The sequence below is a fragment of the Xenopus tropicalis genome, chromosome 8 (genome assembly GCF_000004195.4).
Source record: "Xenopus tropicalis strain Nigerian chromosome 8, UCB_Xtro_10.0, whole genome shotgun sequence".
Lineage (NCBI taxonomy): Eukaryota > Metazoa > Chordata > Amphibia > Anura > Pipidae > Xenopus > Xenopus tropicalis.
The window spans coordinates 107491502-107508507 of NC_030684.2; the positions used below are offsets into that span (position 1 = coordinate 107491502).

Genomic DNA, 17006 nt, shown 5'->3' on the forward strand with positions numbered 1-17006 from the left:
AGACTTTCCTTGGGCCGGGTTGGAGCTGCAGAGTGCCATTGAGCCCTATGGGAGACATTCCTTGGGCCGGGTTGGAGCTGCAGAGTGCCATTGAGCCCTATGGGAGACTTTCCTTGGGCCGGGTTGGAGCTGCAGAGTGCCATTGAGCCCTATGGGAGACTTTCCTTGGGCCGGGTTGGAGCTGCAGAGTGCCATTGAGCCCTATGGGAGACTTTCCTTGGGCCGGGTTGGAGCTGCAGAGTGCAATTGAGCCCTATGGGAGACTTTCCTTGGGCCGGGTTGGAGCTGCAGAGTGCCATTGAGCCCTATGGGAGGCTTTCCTTGGGCCGGGTTGGAGCTGCAGAGTGCCATTGAGCCCTATGGGAGACTTTCCTTGGGCCGGGTTGGAGCTGCAGAGTGCCATTGAGCCCTATGGGAGACTTTCCTTGGGCCGGGTTGGAGCTGCAGAGTGCCATTGAGCCCTATGGGAGACTTTCCTTGGGCCGGGTTGGAGCTGCAGAGTGCCATTGAGCCCTATGGGAGACTTTCCTTGGGCCAGGTTGGAGCTGCAGAGTGCCATTGAGTCCTATGGGAGACTTTCCTTGGGCCAGGTTGGAGCTGCAGAGTGCCATTGAGCCCTATGGGAGACTTTCCTTGGGCCGGGTTGGAGCTGCAGAGTGCCATTGAGTCCTATGGGAGACTTTCCTTGGGCCAGGTTGGAGCTGCAGAGTGCCATTGAGTCCTATGGGAGACTTTCCTTGGGCCAGGTTGGAGCTGCAGAGTGCCATTGAGCCCTATGGGAGGCTTCCAAAATCATCTACCATTTGCATTTGCAAAATTATAACCTACTGTGCCTAGCATATCACTGCATGTAACCTTGGGTTGCTGTCTGCCTGGTTTTACATGGACTGTCAGGTTTCAAAGGTCTAAAATTAGACAGAAAATATGTCAGTGCTCCCGAAAGTGGATCATAGTTGATCCCCATGGACCAATGTAATGTTCCAAACTTGAAATGCACTTTAAATGTCTTGGGTTAGGGGATTTCCTAAGGTTGTTCACATGGAAGTTTTAATTTCTATGTTGCCAAGCTCTTTAGGTTCACCAAATGTGTTTAGTATTATAAGGATTAATGATCCCTATTTCTTTCCATCCCAATGAAGAATGGCACTAAAGACTCTGTGCATCACGAGGCATCTACAAGTAAAGGTGCTCATACTATCTATGTTGTTTTCTTGAAACAAAAACATGCAGCCGACTCAATATGTATGTTTCCACTTTGATGTATATATTTTATGCCTCTCCATAATCTGCCTAAAAGAAACAGGCTTTTATTGAGTGCTGTTTTTCTAGAAAATGGCTCTAAGAGACCAGGGTTATAGTAGTTTTTGCTGACAGGCCTTCCGTTAGTTGGGGGAATCCTATAACATGAACAGTTATCTTTTTCAGAATATAAAATTTCCATCTGGATATGGTTATAGTCAGCTGGGGGTGAATCTTTAAATCTCAAACAACCCAAAAAATATGAGTTGGATTTTGAGCATCACGTCAATTGGAGAAATCAAAAGATAAATGAATGCAAAACCATTCCACGTGTTTCTCAGAGCCTTTGGGAAGGAAATGAAAGAAGCATATATGTCGGTCCATTTGACATATTGGTTTGGAACATTCTACGTTTAAACGCAGCACACATGAAGTGGGAGGCTATTTGGGAGCATAATGCATCTCAATGCAAGGAAGGGAGCTTATATAACATGTAAAGGAAGTTTACATAATTACTCATTAGTAATAGCGGAATGAAGGGGAATAAGGACATTACCTGCTCCCTCTCCCTCCTGGCTGCTTTGCTTTCTGCAGTCAAAAGTCCAGTCTGTCCAACACTTGCGCTTCTATCTTGTGTTTTAGTGGTAACATTTATGAAGCTTTTATTAAAGCCCCACTTATAAAAAACATGTCACCAAATGGTCAGATGGAAGATTATAATCGTAAAGAGGCTGATGGCTGCCATATTAAATAGCCAACTCATTTCAATGCCTTTTGACACTGATCATTTTCTAACTCAATTCTTTGGATCATTTCAGTGTCCAGTTTCCACCACTCATGGGGTTTTTATTTCACCTTCTTCTAAATCAACTAACAGTCAGGAAGGTTTTCCTTTGACTTTATGCAGCCTGCCAGCTGTTGTTTGACTGCAATTCCCAGAATACACCTGCACAGCAACTGGAGGGCTGCAGGTTGGACAAGGTACTTCGGGGAAACATTTTTCGACATTTGAAGGTGGTTTTTTAGCACTAAAAGTTGCACATTTCGAGTTAAGGTTCAAAAACTTGAATGTCTGGTATTTATTGAATGCAAAAAGCCCGAAAACTTGAACGTAAAACTTTGCCATATAAAAGCCAATAGAAGTCAATGGAAGTTTTCCTAGGCAAAATCCACAGAAAAACTCTGTCACTGGTGGATTTTTTCAAGTTATCCTCATGATTATTTTTTAGCGACACAAAACACATTCTAGTTAAGATTCACAAAAGCTTTTGCCACTGAAAAACTTTGTGGCAAAACTGTATCATAAAAAAATAAATAAATTCTTTTGTGCTTTTTTAATTCAGATCTTTTAATAAAAGACTAAACATTTGTGGTTTCATAAACGTCTAAAACCAGAAAACTTGGAATGTTAATAAATGTGCCCCAGTATAAATAATGCTGCAGGCTGTGCAGTCTATTCTATGAGACAATGGTGTAACCCTATTAGAACTGACCTTTATTTATGCTGTATTGCTATGTTAGTATATTTCCAGCTATTAAAGCTGTGTGTGCGTTTGTGCAGTCCATCCCGGCTGAGAGGGATTTGAACCTATGAGTGTCCCAGCCGGTGTATCTCCCCATGGTGCGTCACTGGCAGGTCGCTAGACAAGCTGTATCCCATGCCTCATCCTGCAGGGATCTTGTTCTGAGCAATTAATGCAGCAGGGCACGTTCCTTTCTCTCTTCTAGGATCTCATGAGGATTCTTTATTCTGGGAATGACTTTTCTCCACACACGTCACAGTTCTTGCTCTGCAGAAGCTTCACATTTAGCCCTGAGTGCATCTCACACATTATCCCTGTCTTTCCCCTGGTGCATGATGGGAGTTGTGCTGTGAGCATCTCTCAGATCTCTCTCTCTGTTGGGATTTGGGAATCTTTCTCTGACGTACAAATATTTAGCTTCCCTCATATGTTTCATTTGGCACTATAAATAAAGGATAGTTATGATAATGATTCTGGGAATGCCCCTCTGTGCTTCACTCTGTGGGGATTGTATGTGTCTGTGTGGAAGTTGTGTGTGTATCTCACTGCAGGAGAGATTTTCTCTTTGCATGGGTCTCTTATTCCCAACTATCATGTCCCTCACTAAAATAATATTTATGTGTTTGCTTTGTCAGATGTCTTATGTGTAACCTCTGTGCAGTGTCAGACTAAGGTAAACTGGGCCCCCAGGAACCAAACTTCTCTAGCAGCATTTCAAGTGGGCAGGGTAATGTTGGGGGCACGACCAGTGGTGTTTGGGCAGAGTTGGTGATGTGAGGGCAGCGCTAGGCCAAGCTGGCTGGGTGACATAGGCAACGTGGCTAGCCAGCCTCCCACCCGCTGCTCCCCCCCCCCCCCGGGATGTGAGTGTGCACAGCCACTAGGGGGCACCAGAGAGGTACAAATACTTAGGATACATGAGGGTTGATTCACTAAAGTGCAATAAAATGTGCGCTATTTAAAATTTTATTGCTTCTAATTTTTCGCGTCTTAACGCACAATTCACTAAAATGATACTTGCGTTAATTTAGACACGATGATGCTTGCGTTATTTAAGTCGCAAAGACTATTGTCGTGCAGTATTTGACGGAACACGCGCTAATCAACGCATCACGCACAAATAGTCGCCGCATGCAAAAAACGCCCGCCATATTAGCCATACATGGCATTACTTTCGTAAAACTACTTTTATGAAAATGACCATTTCCCTGCAAACTGGCAGCTGCATCACTCTAGGGCCAACACAGACTTGAATAAATCACACTGCAAAGTCCATATTGTGTTGCCAAAAGCTCATTAACTGTACTTTTCTATAATTACCGCCTGCCCCAAGTAGGTGTTAATTTTCGCACAGACAAATGCGATATTTAGCGCGTCTAAGTGTTTGTGAATCATGTGTTAGTATTATTTCTGCGCGCAAATTAAAGCAATGCGCTAAAATTTATGCATGCTAAAATTTAACGCACATGATATGCAACTTAACGCATGCGTTAATACTTCAGCGAATCGCGCATTTTTTTCGCATCAATTTTAACGCAAAAAATTTATCGACCTTTAGTGAATCGACTCTATGCTGTTTGTAAGATATAGATATATGTCCCACACTGTTTCTAATAGATACAGGTTGTTTCTAACCAAGTGGTTACCCATAGAGCAGAAATGACCTGCAGCAGCCCCGCGACCTTAGAGAGAAGGGAGAATAAGAGAGAAGGAAGAATATGTAGGCAAAATTCAATTCTTTTATTTATCAACAGTTACAAGTCTATAGCAAACAAACAAAAAAAAAACTGGGTACTTTTTAAGGAAGTCTGACATTGCTTTAGTCATTACATATGAATAGCAGTTTGCTTAGTGAGCATTATAACTGCTAAAGCCCATGTTTCTTAAGGAATGCACAACCTTTGGCCCCCCAGCGTCTCCTCACTAACTTTGCCACATGGCCAGTATTTTACCGGCCTGGCTTGATGCCAACGTTAACAGGGCAGAAAGATAAATATATTTCCCCAGAAATGGTGGCCACCCTACTCCTCACCAGCTGGCTGGCACAGTTGTACTGGGAATGCTGCTTGGCACGGTTCCCTGCCTTGGGTTCTACATGGCATTGGTGTGATTATACAGGTTGCAGGTTTCCTTTTTATTCAACAAGGTATTCGCCAGGTGACACTGCTGCGATGCCACTATTATCTGTAATGCAAATAGGCTGAACTATGCCAGAGCCCCACCGGCAGCACAATAGCAAACCTAGAATTACAGCCAACCTGGTAGTTTGGTGCAATAGGAGGTTAAAGCAAAGAAGGCTTCCCAGACTCCATTTCAGGCCACTGTCACACTCCTCATATACACAGACAGTTTTAGGAATTCCTAAGAATTTACCAATGTTTATACTGTGTATTTAGTCAATTTCATATTCTCTTCTCTGCTTTCCATACTCAGTTCTTGTGTTCAGACCTCTGTTTGTTCCAATCAGTACATGATTAACGTTATTTTCCCAAAACAAACACAAGTCGGTGGCAAGTTACCGTTACATTGCCTGCAAGTTATTAAGGCTCATTTATTCCATATGCAAGGGTGCTCCATTGTTTCTTACATGGTTTGGTCTGTAATATTTATAAATCAAGGTTTCAAAGTTTCTATACACACCGTTCTTGATTTAGGGTCATCACGATTGGTCCCAGTCCCCCAATCAAGGGACAAAATTAATTTTGATTTGTTTTTCAACATGGGGAGACTGAAATAAAATCAGGTATTTATGTAGATTTACTGTGAGAGCCAAAGGAGTAGCAGGCTTTGTATAGTACAATGCTATTAATTAATACATAGGCTGGGCGATAGAGTATTTTATAATGTGTATCATGGAATTATAATTGTGCATGGTTCGTCCATCTTGCTAGTGTTTCCTCGTCTCTTTTTGAACAGCATTTTTCCTTTAAAAAACCAAGCGAAAGGAACAGATACAAATGGATGTGGAAGTTACTTTGAGAGGAAAAGCAGCAAAAGGGAACGGCTTGTGATCTAAAGTCGTATACAAGGAAATCCGTTAAGACCTGTACAAAGGGACTGTACAATTTACATATACATTTATATACAGACACTCCATTTTTCCCTCACGAGTTCAATTCCTATTTGTCAGTAGCAGATTTTTAGAAAAAACATCTAAAAAAAACAAAACAAACAAAAAAAAAAAAGCAACATTTTCTTCTCATTTCCATTCAGGGTAATGGAACATAAAAAAAAACCTTATGAATAAAGTTCACTCAAAAGTGCAAACATTGTGAGATCCATTGGTGGCTCTGCAACTGCGCCGACACCAAGCCTCTCATTCCCTCACTCTCCTTCCCATCATGTGCTGCTGCTGCCTGCTCTCCTACACAAGGCGACCTGCTGGGCACAAAGGCACAAGGCAAAGATGGATTAATAAGCATCCCATAATAGGCAATACAAAGATACATTGAAATTGAAAATACATAAATCTCTCACCCCAAGAGGCCAAATGTAGTAAAGTAACCTCCTATCCTCCTCCTATCACTCAGTACAGCCACAGGCATCCAAATAAGCCACATCCATCCTCCTGCCCCCTAACTTGTATCATTTAGATGCTCAAGTTAAGAAGTGCTGGCCACAATGGGCCACTGTACTTAGCACTTGTTGTATGGTAGGCTGTAAGGTCAAGGCTCCTCCGTACCCACCGATACAGTGCTCTGCATGCAGTGCCACATTTTCTATCCGCTGCTAGGTGCAGAGCACAGCCAGAGTTGGACTGGGGTGTATGAAGCCCAGCAGGGCTGTCCCCTCAAGGACCCCAGTTGTGAACCTTCCTCATCCCAATCGCAAACCTCCACCCCATCCTCCTGCACAGCACATCATTCTTATTCATGGCCGCAATCTGGGGATGAGGGAGGAGCACCTGGGTCAGAGAAGAAACAAGGGTTTTTCCCAGTGTCCCCCTGGCCCAGTCCGACCCTGAGCACAGCCAGAGCCCAGACACAAGTACATTCTGTCCATGTTCTTAATTAAATTAACATATACATTAATATATACTCTTGCACAACATGAAAGTTAAAAAAACTATTTTATTTATAAGTACATTACAAACTATATTAACCCCTTATAGCCTAACGCGTTTCATGCTTACCCAGCACTTAATCATAGGTACTGGAGCCCAAGTGCTGGGTACATTTAATTTCATGTTGTGCAAGAGTTTAAGTATCCATATTACCTATTTTGGTCACTAGGGGACCTCAGTGCACAACTTCATAATTTAATATTTGGGAATTTCCTGTAGCTGGTGTAATAACTCCAATACTCTGATTATTCTACGCAGGGACACACCTTAGACTTAAGACAGTAGTAACTCTGACATCCATGTACCATAGACTGCCATTCTAAATAAAGCCATTAAGGCAGAGAACAATGTAAACATTTGTCTGCAGATTTCAGCATTTGAGAATTAAATTTACTTTAAATTGCCTTTAAATTAACTTTTAGTATTGATATATCGACATCATATGATATATATATCATTTTTTATTGTTTTTTCAGTTATTCAGGTTTTTGCTCAGCAGCTCTCCAGTTTGGTGTTTCAGAGGTTATCTGGTTGCTAGGGTCTTATTTGCCCTAGCAACCAGGTAGTAATTTGAAAGAGGGACAGGAATATAAATAGGAGTGAGACTGAATAGGGCGATAAGCGATAAAAAGTAACAATAAAATTGTAGCCTCACAGGGCAATAGTCTCTTTTTGTCTGCTGGGGTCAGTGACCCCCATCTGAATGCAGGAAAAAGAAAAGGATGGCAAATAATTACAAATCTACAAAAAATAAATGATGGAGACCAATTGCAGAGTTGCTAAAATAGCTGTTAGAATAGAACATTCTATAAAATACTAAAAGTAAACTTAAAGGTGAACCACCCCGTTAACATAATTGCTAGCAGTGAAAGGAAATTACATTGCAGGAAAGACTGACTTACTGAAGGGGTTAGAGCCGGGCCTCTTTCCAGGAGGGAAACTTCCAGCATTCGCACCTGAAAACAGATTGACCAGTTAGTAACATTCCCAATCCTGAATTCCCTTGAAATTTGCAGCAAGGAGTAACAATTCAGAGGGATGTTAGAGTTCAGCACTTCTTGTGAGCTCTAACATTAGAGAAGGCAGGAGGAGTAAGTAGCACAGTAGCACTACAGTATAAGCAAAGGCAATAAATAAAGGCTATATTGGTTAAAGCAGAGGACTAGGATTCACAAGGTGAACTTTAGGTAAAAAGGGGAGAGTTTTATTATTTGCTTAAATAAATTAGCCTTTAGCCTTTGTGAGTTTTGATCAATGCCACAAGTAGCAGTGACCAGCATTAAATAAGTGTATATTTCCTATAAACATCTAGCTATAGGTATTTGCTGTGCACATTACAAATCTCATGCAGTTGTACAAGTGGCCACTAGATGGCGGGCTAGGCTCACACCAGCCAAGTACAAGTCCTGACTCTGCCTGTGTGTGTCAGAGTATTTCTAATGTAGTATAAATGCCATTTGTAATAGAGAACTCTGCAGGGTACAAAAGTGAATTTCTGCCTTCATTCTTGATTTGATATTGAGCCAGACTTACTGATGTAACTATTTGCACGTAATATTTGTCCCTTGAACACCCCAAATATTAGCAAGAAACCATCCCTATAAATACACCAAATAATAAAAGCATTCTACCCAGATTTAAAGGACAAGATGAAACTTCATTTATATGGGCATGCAGAAACATCAGTCTATTAGTTCTAGCCTGCTAAATGCTGACACTGGATCCCCAGTGATTTTATCCCTAGGGGGATAGAGATCATAGGGTTAAACAGCAGCACTGCAGGTTCACAGAGTTTTTATTTATCCTTGTTGGTGGTGGCTGGGGATCAGAACGTAAGTCATTCTGCCGATGCAATTCACACAAGGTTGCTGTTGTTTTCCTAAATGGGAACAATTTGCTCATGGTCGTTAGCAGCAAGCCTGGCCATCATTCCAGCAGACAAACACTAGTGGCTTATGTCTCTTTTCCCTGATGGCTGAGGGAACACTGAGACTTGAGTCGGTACATTTTATTAGAGATGTATTTGTTTGTACAGCAGCAGCAGCTGTTTTCCTGAGTCTGTACCCAGCACATCACACAGGTCCTTATAGAGTGTGTATGAAATGCTGATGTTGCAAAGCGCCACCCGCTGAACTAAACAAGCAGCAATGGGCTGAGGAGGTTTAAGAACATGACACAGCCCAGTCTGGTTCTGTACAGGCACGTATAGGCTGCGCGTTCCTGATGAATGTAATTCCACCCCATTGAAATAGGGGCGGCATCCACTGCATTAAGGGGGCTCCTCATATTTGCACCCCACAGTGCAGCTCAGAATGAAAATGAATGATTATTATTTTTTGCATGCTCTTTTGAACTGCTGAGCTACCCACCAGCCCAAATCCCATTTAAGTGGCCCATCACCCTTGCATGACTCCTAATGGCATCTCTTAATGTAGCAGACACCTGATTGGGAAACTATATCCCCCCACCGCTGATCTTATATACAGCTCAAGCTATTCTTTAAGTGACTTTATTATCTTTAGCTTCCAGAAGTTGTCAGTCTCACTGGCCCTGTTCTGGCTTAATCCCATTTAGGAAAAACAACCCTAGTCCTTCAGGCTGCACGGAATCTAGAATTCATCTTTAAACAGACCATGTCAGCCCTGGCTCTAGCATTATACAGCATTGGGACAAGGGGGAAATTTAACTTACTAATGACAAGTGGGGTTACTTTCCAGTCCTACTAAAAAAAAACACAACTGGCTTGAGAACTAATCTTTTCTCTCTATATCTGGAGGTGGGGGTGAACTAGCAGTAAGGGTGGCTACCATAAGGGAAAGTATTAATATCTAGTCTGAAAAATATTAATATCCAGACTACTATAGACTGAAAATAATATGGCTAGTACATAACTACCAGATAGAGGATAACATGAGCACCAAAGGTCAGAGAATGAGTTTTTCATAGCTAAGAGACAGAGAAGGGGCAATTCAGCTCATTTAACTAAGGAGTTTGGTTTAAACTTACATTTTTTACCACTGCGTTTAGGTTCTAAGAACCATGTTGCTCATCTCATGATGGCAGATGGTGGAGCCCTGTCTTGTTTATACTTCGGCAATAAGTACCTACCTCTGTCTGCCTCTCCATGTCTCCTTCACTAGTTGATAATTGGACTAGTAAGTTTAGCTGACAGGGATGTAGTATTCTATTGAATATTTAGCTATTACTGTAAATTGCCATTAAGTGCTTGGTACAGAGTGCAGCACCAGAGAAAATAAACATGTGTATACAAACATCAAATTGGGCAATTACCTGGTTCCTTGCGGACTCCTAGACAGCCTTTAAGCTCCGGAAATGAAATGGATTTATCCTTATTAAGATCACAGTAGTCAGTGAAACGCCGGGCACATTTCTTGGGTTTGGCTTTCTTTTTTACGTATCTTTTGAAGGGTTTCATCTCCTTCTTATTTATGTCTTCACTGCCATTGCTGTCTAATTGGCTGAAGTACCAAAGGACCACTCTTTCCTCCAGTGTGTGATTGGGATCTGGCTCTGAGAATCTGTAATGCAGAGATTATAAGGATTATATACAAGAATTATATATGCTTCCTGAGATCATTTTAAGGTTGTTAAAGGCATAACTTTGCCACACTGCCACTGAGCATGGCTTCCTTTCAGCAAGAGAGGAACATCAACCAGATATTTCCTTTTCATAGTAGTACTGATTTGCTAGATAGATGGGCAACTCCAGCAATGAGATTTAGCTAATGGGGTCATGTCAACTGTGTAGCGGGTGGGGCAGGCATAGCAGTTATAGGCCACATCCGCCTTGAGAAAGGGCTGGAGCCCGAAACGTTGCCTGTTCTGTTAGCACAATAAACACCTTTTTCACTTGATCCGGAGTGCTACAGTGTGTTTTACAGGTATGGGATCTGGAAACCTGTTATCCAGAAAGTTCCAAATTACAGAAAGGCCATCTCCCATAGACTTCATTATGAGTAAATAATTTTAATTTAATTATAATATTATAAAATAATTTCCTTTTTCTATATAATAATAAAACAGTACTTGATCCCAACTAAGATATAATTAATCCTTATTGGAGGTAAACCAAGCCTATTGGGTTTATTCAATATTTAAATGATTTTTAGCAGACTTCAGTTATGGAGATCCAAAACACGGAAATATCCCTTATCTGGAAAACCCCAGGTCCCAAGCATTCTGGATAACAGGTCCAATACCGTATTACAAAGGCCACATCAGCCCAGTACTTTCCAGCGGGTCTCCTTGTACACTGCCATAAGTGAGTGCATAAGTTAAAGAAACACAACAAAAAATCCCCAAAGCATTGGATAGAAGTAGCTGATCGCCATCACCACAGTTCTTGATTACAGGGCCTAACACTACCACTAAGAATTACAGTGTATTAAAAAAAATATACACAGGTGGCTTAGTGGAACAGTTCCATTTTAAAATAAGAGAGTCTTATAGTGTATATGTGTAATAACAGGAGCAAATTACTGGCAAATACAGTTTTTTTTATGGGTTACTAGACCCAACCGAAGAAACTTAGCAGCTTTTGTTTACATTACTAACAAGTTCCTTATAACTGACCTCCCGCCTGCTGCAGGCGCTGCTGAGTTGATGGCTTGCACCATGTCCGTAGTGAGAGCATCCAACAAACTGGTGATGAATTCCAGCTTCTTTCCTTCGGGACAACCTAGTTGGGATATACAAATCAGCAGCTGTAAAGACAAACACTCAATACAAATATGACCTTTTCATTTGCTCTCGTCACTTCTAGAGAAAGAGCCTTTTTGCCAAGCTAAATTGTGTAGAAATATGCAGACTGTGAGCTGAGGATGTAGTGCTGGACGGCTAATAAAAACCAGCAGGAGCAGTTTGGTGTATTATTGGAATAAATAAAGGACGTCAGTGTATGGAAAGCTTGTCATTTCCACCAAGATCATGAGCATCAAGATACAAATATACAAAATATGTGCCACTGATGGACAGTCTGGAGCAGGTTCTTTTGGATGGAGATGTTTGCAGAAAAACAGCCCTTGGTCAAACCAAGAAAAAGTCTTCTGTTCATATAATAAGGTTGCAAAAGGAGATATTGCTGAGGCCAGTGTTGGCTTTCATTAGTCTAACAATAAACTGTACAATGCCACTGGCTTATGGAGAATCACTTTTCAGTGACATCAATGGAGTGTGCTTCAGGCAGAGCTGAACATGTAATTGTTGCCCCACAATGTGCTCCAACACATTACAAGATGGAAAAACTATAAAGGTTTCTGTCAACAGACAGACTGAGTGACATTCAAGCTTTTAGTGTAAGATCTACAACAGCAGTTGCTAAATTGTGGGGTTGCCCCTACTGAGGGACTTGGAGCAGTGGTGGGCTCAGTTTGAGGGGCAGTAAGAGTAATGCCTGAGGAAAAGGCCTATTAGGTTTTTTAGACACACCTTAAGGCTGAGCTTTAAGGTCAATTAGGCTGAGATTTGATTTAAAAACATATTTGTTGTTCTCAATGTTCTTGGAACTCTGGCTGAATGACTGATACTGATATCTTATGAGCTAAGGGGCTCAACTGCTCTATAAACTTACCTGGAATACAGGTAAATCACGCAGTATAATGGGCAACTGACAGGTTTGATATTTCCCATTGGACACCTAAAAGGTGGTCCACCTAGGACCCTGCAAGCCTATGGTCACACTGCACATATGAAAGAGCTTTCGACCCACCCCATGTCATGAGGGAAATAGTGATTCAGTCCTGGTTTTTTTAATTCCGCTTCACACTAAATGATAGCATGAAATAAAGTCTCAGAAAGGCATGGAGTGGATTTTTATCTCTCTCATGGGGGTTGGTTGACAGCTCTGGGAAGTGATGCATAAGGTGCTCTTTTTGCTGGGCAGCCCATGCCCCAAATTAAAGAGTGTTTCTTGGCACTACCTAAAGCTACAGTGCCAGCTAATTTTCAACAAAACAAGCGATCACTTGGTAGGGGGAGCCATGTTTGGAACACTATAATGCCCTGTAATTTGGAGTAAAGGTGGCCATACATGGGCCAATTGTAGCTGCCGATATCGGTCCCTTAGACTGATTCGACAGCTTATCAGCCCATGTAGGGGCACAAACGACGGGCCTGTCCAACCGACATCTGGCCTCAGGGCCAAACAAGCAAATTGGCCTGAATTCACCTGATATTGCCCACCTGTAGGTGGGGATATTGGGAGAAGATCCACTTGCTTGGTGACCTCGCCAAGCGATCAGATCTTAACATGTAGGGCCACCTTTAGCCTAGAAGGACAATATCACAATGATAAGTTATAAGTGTTGGTATGCTAGGGACAAGCATATATGTATACAGCCTGCCATGTCTGGTATGGGCAGCAGTACAAGTATCATAAGACTTCCATTCCCATTCACTTATAAGCACGTGTCAGCAGATATCAGTAAATGATTCTGTCTGCTAAATCTGCTCCTATAGCCTATACTTGCTAAGCAGTTACAGCCGGTGACAATATTGCTTTAAATATAACTGAAACCAGCATCTCTATTATCCCCACAGCTGGTAAAGTACTGCACAGATAAGAGACATCACAGAGAACCTCATGGAAGTGATAAAGCAGTCAGTAACAATTATTGCAGGTATTCACTCCGTGGAACGGCATCCTCCCCTTTGCCCCTGCTTTCCAAAGTGATTTGTGAGGGTTTACTGTGGCTTTAAATCTCCTCTGTGCTATTTAATAGATCAAACTGGCCCCCCTCATTTGGTTCTCATTATGCCTTTGTAAAAGGGACTGGAGAGGACAAGGTAAATGTACATTCATTCCTCAATCTCCTTCTGATCTACTCTCCTTTCCCGACATCAACGCTTTTCTAATCCATACAAGGAGGTTAGATTCTCAAACAATGAGCAGATTCCCAGCACCCAGCAAAGGCAACTACAGATGCAATTCATTTCAGCTGTCTCTGTAACTTATGGGTGTAGGCTTGCTTGTGTCAAAGGAATCTCTGGAGCAGAGCTACTTTCCATCAGTAGATAGCAACAGCACGCATTAACCATTTCATTGCTCCAGATTTATATACAACCTTCGCCACTAGCTGCAAAGACTTGCCGAAGATGTAATAAGTGCAGTTGTCAGATACAGCTTTGCAATAAAATCTCCACTAAAAATTAAAAAATACATACACAGCTGTGTTCATTTTGGCTAACTGGGCGAAGTTTAACAGGGCGTTCCGAAATTGCATCAGATTCAATGCCTCTTTTGCGCCCACAATGACACTGAAACTCTGCGCTGAAGTATTAGACTTGTGTTGTAATCTGGGAACAACAGAATGTCCAAGGGCCTAAAGTGATGCAGGTGAGGCTGTGACCAAAACCATACAAACCATTAATGGCAGTAAGATAAAATAGGAATGTTTGTATGTAGCCATGAATGATACAATACAAAACATAGCTATGTGTTCCACTGTGTTAAGCTGGCCATACACGCACCGATAATATAGTACGAAACCTCATTTCGTACGATATTCGGTGCGTGTATGGCAAGTCGGCGAGTCGACCGATATCGCAGGAAGCTGCTGATATCGGTCGACTCGCCGATCGGGCCAGTTAAAAGATTTTGATCGGGTGCCATAGAAGGCATCTGACCAATATCTGCCTTCAGTGCTGAATCGGCAGAAGGAGGTAGAAATCCTATTGTTTCTTCCTCCTTATCTGCTGTTTCAGCCCTGAACGGTTTGTGGCTGATCGCCACGTGTGTGGCCACCTTTAGACATAGTTAAAATGCCACTGGTTGGCCACAGCCTCCCTTGTCATGTACCGCAGCCCACCTATTGTATTATAACCTCACTATGAAAAGCTTTGCCTATGAGACAGGTGGGTTTGTGTATTACAACCATCTTGGATAATGGTTTTAATGTAAATCCTTCAGTCTTCTGGAAAGGCTACATTAACACATATATATTATCAACAAAAACTCATAGTTCAACAGATTATCCACGGACAGGTTCTTAATATACATCATTTAACATGGATCGGCTTGTATTTCCAACAATCCATTCCAGCAACATTTCTTTTTCCATGTACTCTACAAATGACTGGTAGGTTCCAGGTGTTTGAGGTTATAGTTGCAAGACAAGCCAAAACACACACAACTGTATGTAAGATGTGTAAAGGCTGTGAAATCAATTAGATGTGTTAGTGCCAGTAACTATACCGTCTGTGCAACAGCACAACCCTATTCCACTAGATTTAATCCATTCTTACTACTAAGCAAGGACAAAAACTGTTTTTCTCTTTTAATTTAAATCTTGTCACCAAGCAAAGAAAAATACTGTCCATAAATCAGAGTAACATTTTCATCTCATTTATTAAACATCCAGTACAGATCTTAAACTATTCATTGGGTATAAAGGCAAAAGCTTTTGTAAAGTGCTAGATCTACATAGATTTACTGACAATTTTTTTTTAATGTGCTTAAAGTGACCCTGATGCATAGCAATAATTAGCTCCTCTACGCCCTTTGTAAAATAGGGTCCAAACCTAGTTTCCTAGTTCCAAACTCTAGGGAATGGAGTCCTCCATCCTTTTCCCTTTCTAATTAGGAAAATAGAAATGATATTAATACTTTTATGGCCCTACCTCCAGCCAACCATGAGTAAAAAACAGAAGGAAGAGGGTCTCCACTGTGGGAGTTCAAGGTAAAGGTGGCCATACATCTTATAATTACGATCTTTCCAACAACCACTGCTCACAGGTAAGATCGTTCCTCCACTTTACTAACATTAATAGCTGAATTGTCAGATATGCAGATAAAAATAAAGGAATTCTTTACCCCTATCTGATGATTCAGCATAAACGTTACAATGTTCAAGACACCTTTAAAGGGGTCCAATCAAAATGTTCAGTCCTGTCCAATCAACAAGGCAACCAATATCCAAGGAAATTTACCGATATTGGTCGCCCCTTCTCCCACCATATACGCACTGATTATCATACGAAATGCGTATGATGCCCACCTGAGGGCTGTGCTTTGTGGAAGCTACAAACAAAACCAACAGCACCACTGATAGGAAACTTTCAATCAGCTGTAAGATGTGGCTAAATGTACAGGTGTCAGGGGGTCTACATTCTCACGGGAGGCACAAAAAACAAAGAACTACTGTCCCACCATCATATAATAGAAAACAGTGTCTCATTACTACAGTGTGTAATCCCATACTCATGGCCAGCAGGTATGCATGATTTATACAGCACCCGGAGGACTAACTATATGGTTTTCACTGGTGCAGTCCTTCTACATAATGCATACATAGAGCACTGCCCTGGTGTGAAGGTTAGTTAATGTGTATGTGCAATTCTGCCCAACACCTGGGATGGACACACTGTCCATGCACATCACACAGGTAGAACCAGTAGAACTATATAATTGGAACCCAGAATGTCTGCTAATGTCTGTTAGTGAAAGGGGCTGTCATTTATTAGGAAAAGAATTGCTAGTTGTTGGAAGTTACACCCAAGCCTTATGTTTTAATACAATTCTATGAACAAGCAATAGTAGTAACAAGTAATTGTAGTTAGGAATCTGATCAGCTATTATCCTGTCTATGGCATCTTACAGCAGCCCCATGGCATTTGCCAGAATCCATACATTGCCAGTCTAGGCCTGAGGTTATACCATTCAAAATACTGTCTGTTGGACTCCATGTGACTGTAGATGGGGCTGTCTGACTGGGAAATGTTGTGTTACACCTTATGCACTACATGCCTGAAGGTAGACTCCTTATCTTTATTGTACAATTTCCAGAGTGTCTGGAATGTTCATCTTAATTCTTATGCAATTCCGTTGGCAAGTAACTTAATCTCCATAGACATTACATTCGATTGTAAGCTCTACAGGTCTGTGATTCCCTCTATCCCAAAAAAATCATTGTACCGAGCTGAGTAAAATTAGTAGCATTCTAAATAAGAACAATAACAATGTAGTTACTTCTCATCATGCAAAGGAAGATATATTACAGAGATATAGGGCCAGCTGTGCCTACTGCAGTCTGGCAGTGCATCCCCATCCCCTGCCATAGGCGTGTAGAGAGATAAGATAAAAGTGATAAAGCTCACACTGAGCCAGTTGGAACAGGGTGTCTGGAATGTTCACATTAATTCTGATGCACAAACAAAAAGGAAAT

At 41.6% G+C, this 17006-nt stretch overlaps 1 protein-coding gene across 8 annotated transcripts in view; it reads right to left on the reverse strand.

Moving 5' to 3' along the window:
* Positions 1-4481: 4481 nt before the first annotated feature.
* Positions 4482-17006, reverse strand: part of smoc1 (SPARC related modular calcium binding 1) — a 143809-nt gene continuing 131284 nt past the window's right edge. For 6 of the 8 annotated variants that reach the window (XM_012968039.2, XM_012968045.2, XM_012968043.2 and 3 more), the window contains 4 exons: positions 11419-11524; positions 10117-10364; positions 7728-7781; positions 4482-6143 (listed from right to left, as the gene is read on the reverse strand). In XM_012968039.2, the coding sequence (XP_012823493.1) occupies positions 6127-6143; positions 7728-7781; positions 10117-10364; positions 11419-11524 (425 nt within the window). In that variant the 3' untranslated portion in view covers positions 4482-6126. 8 annotated transcript variants of the gene reach the window in all.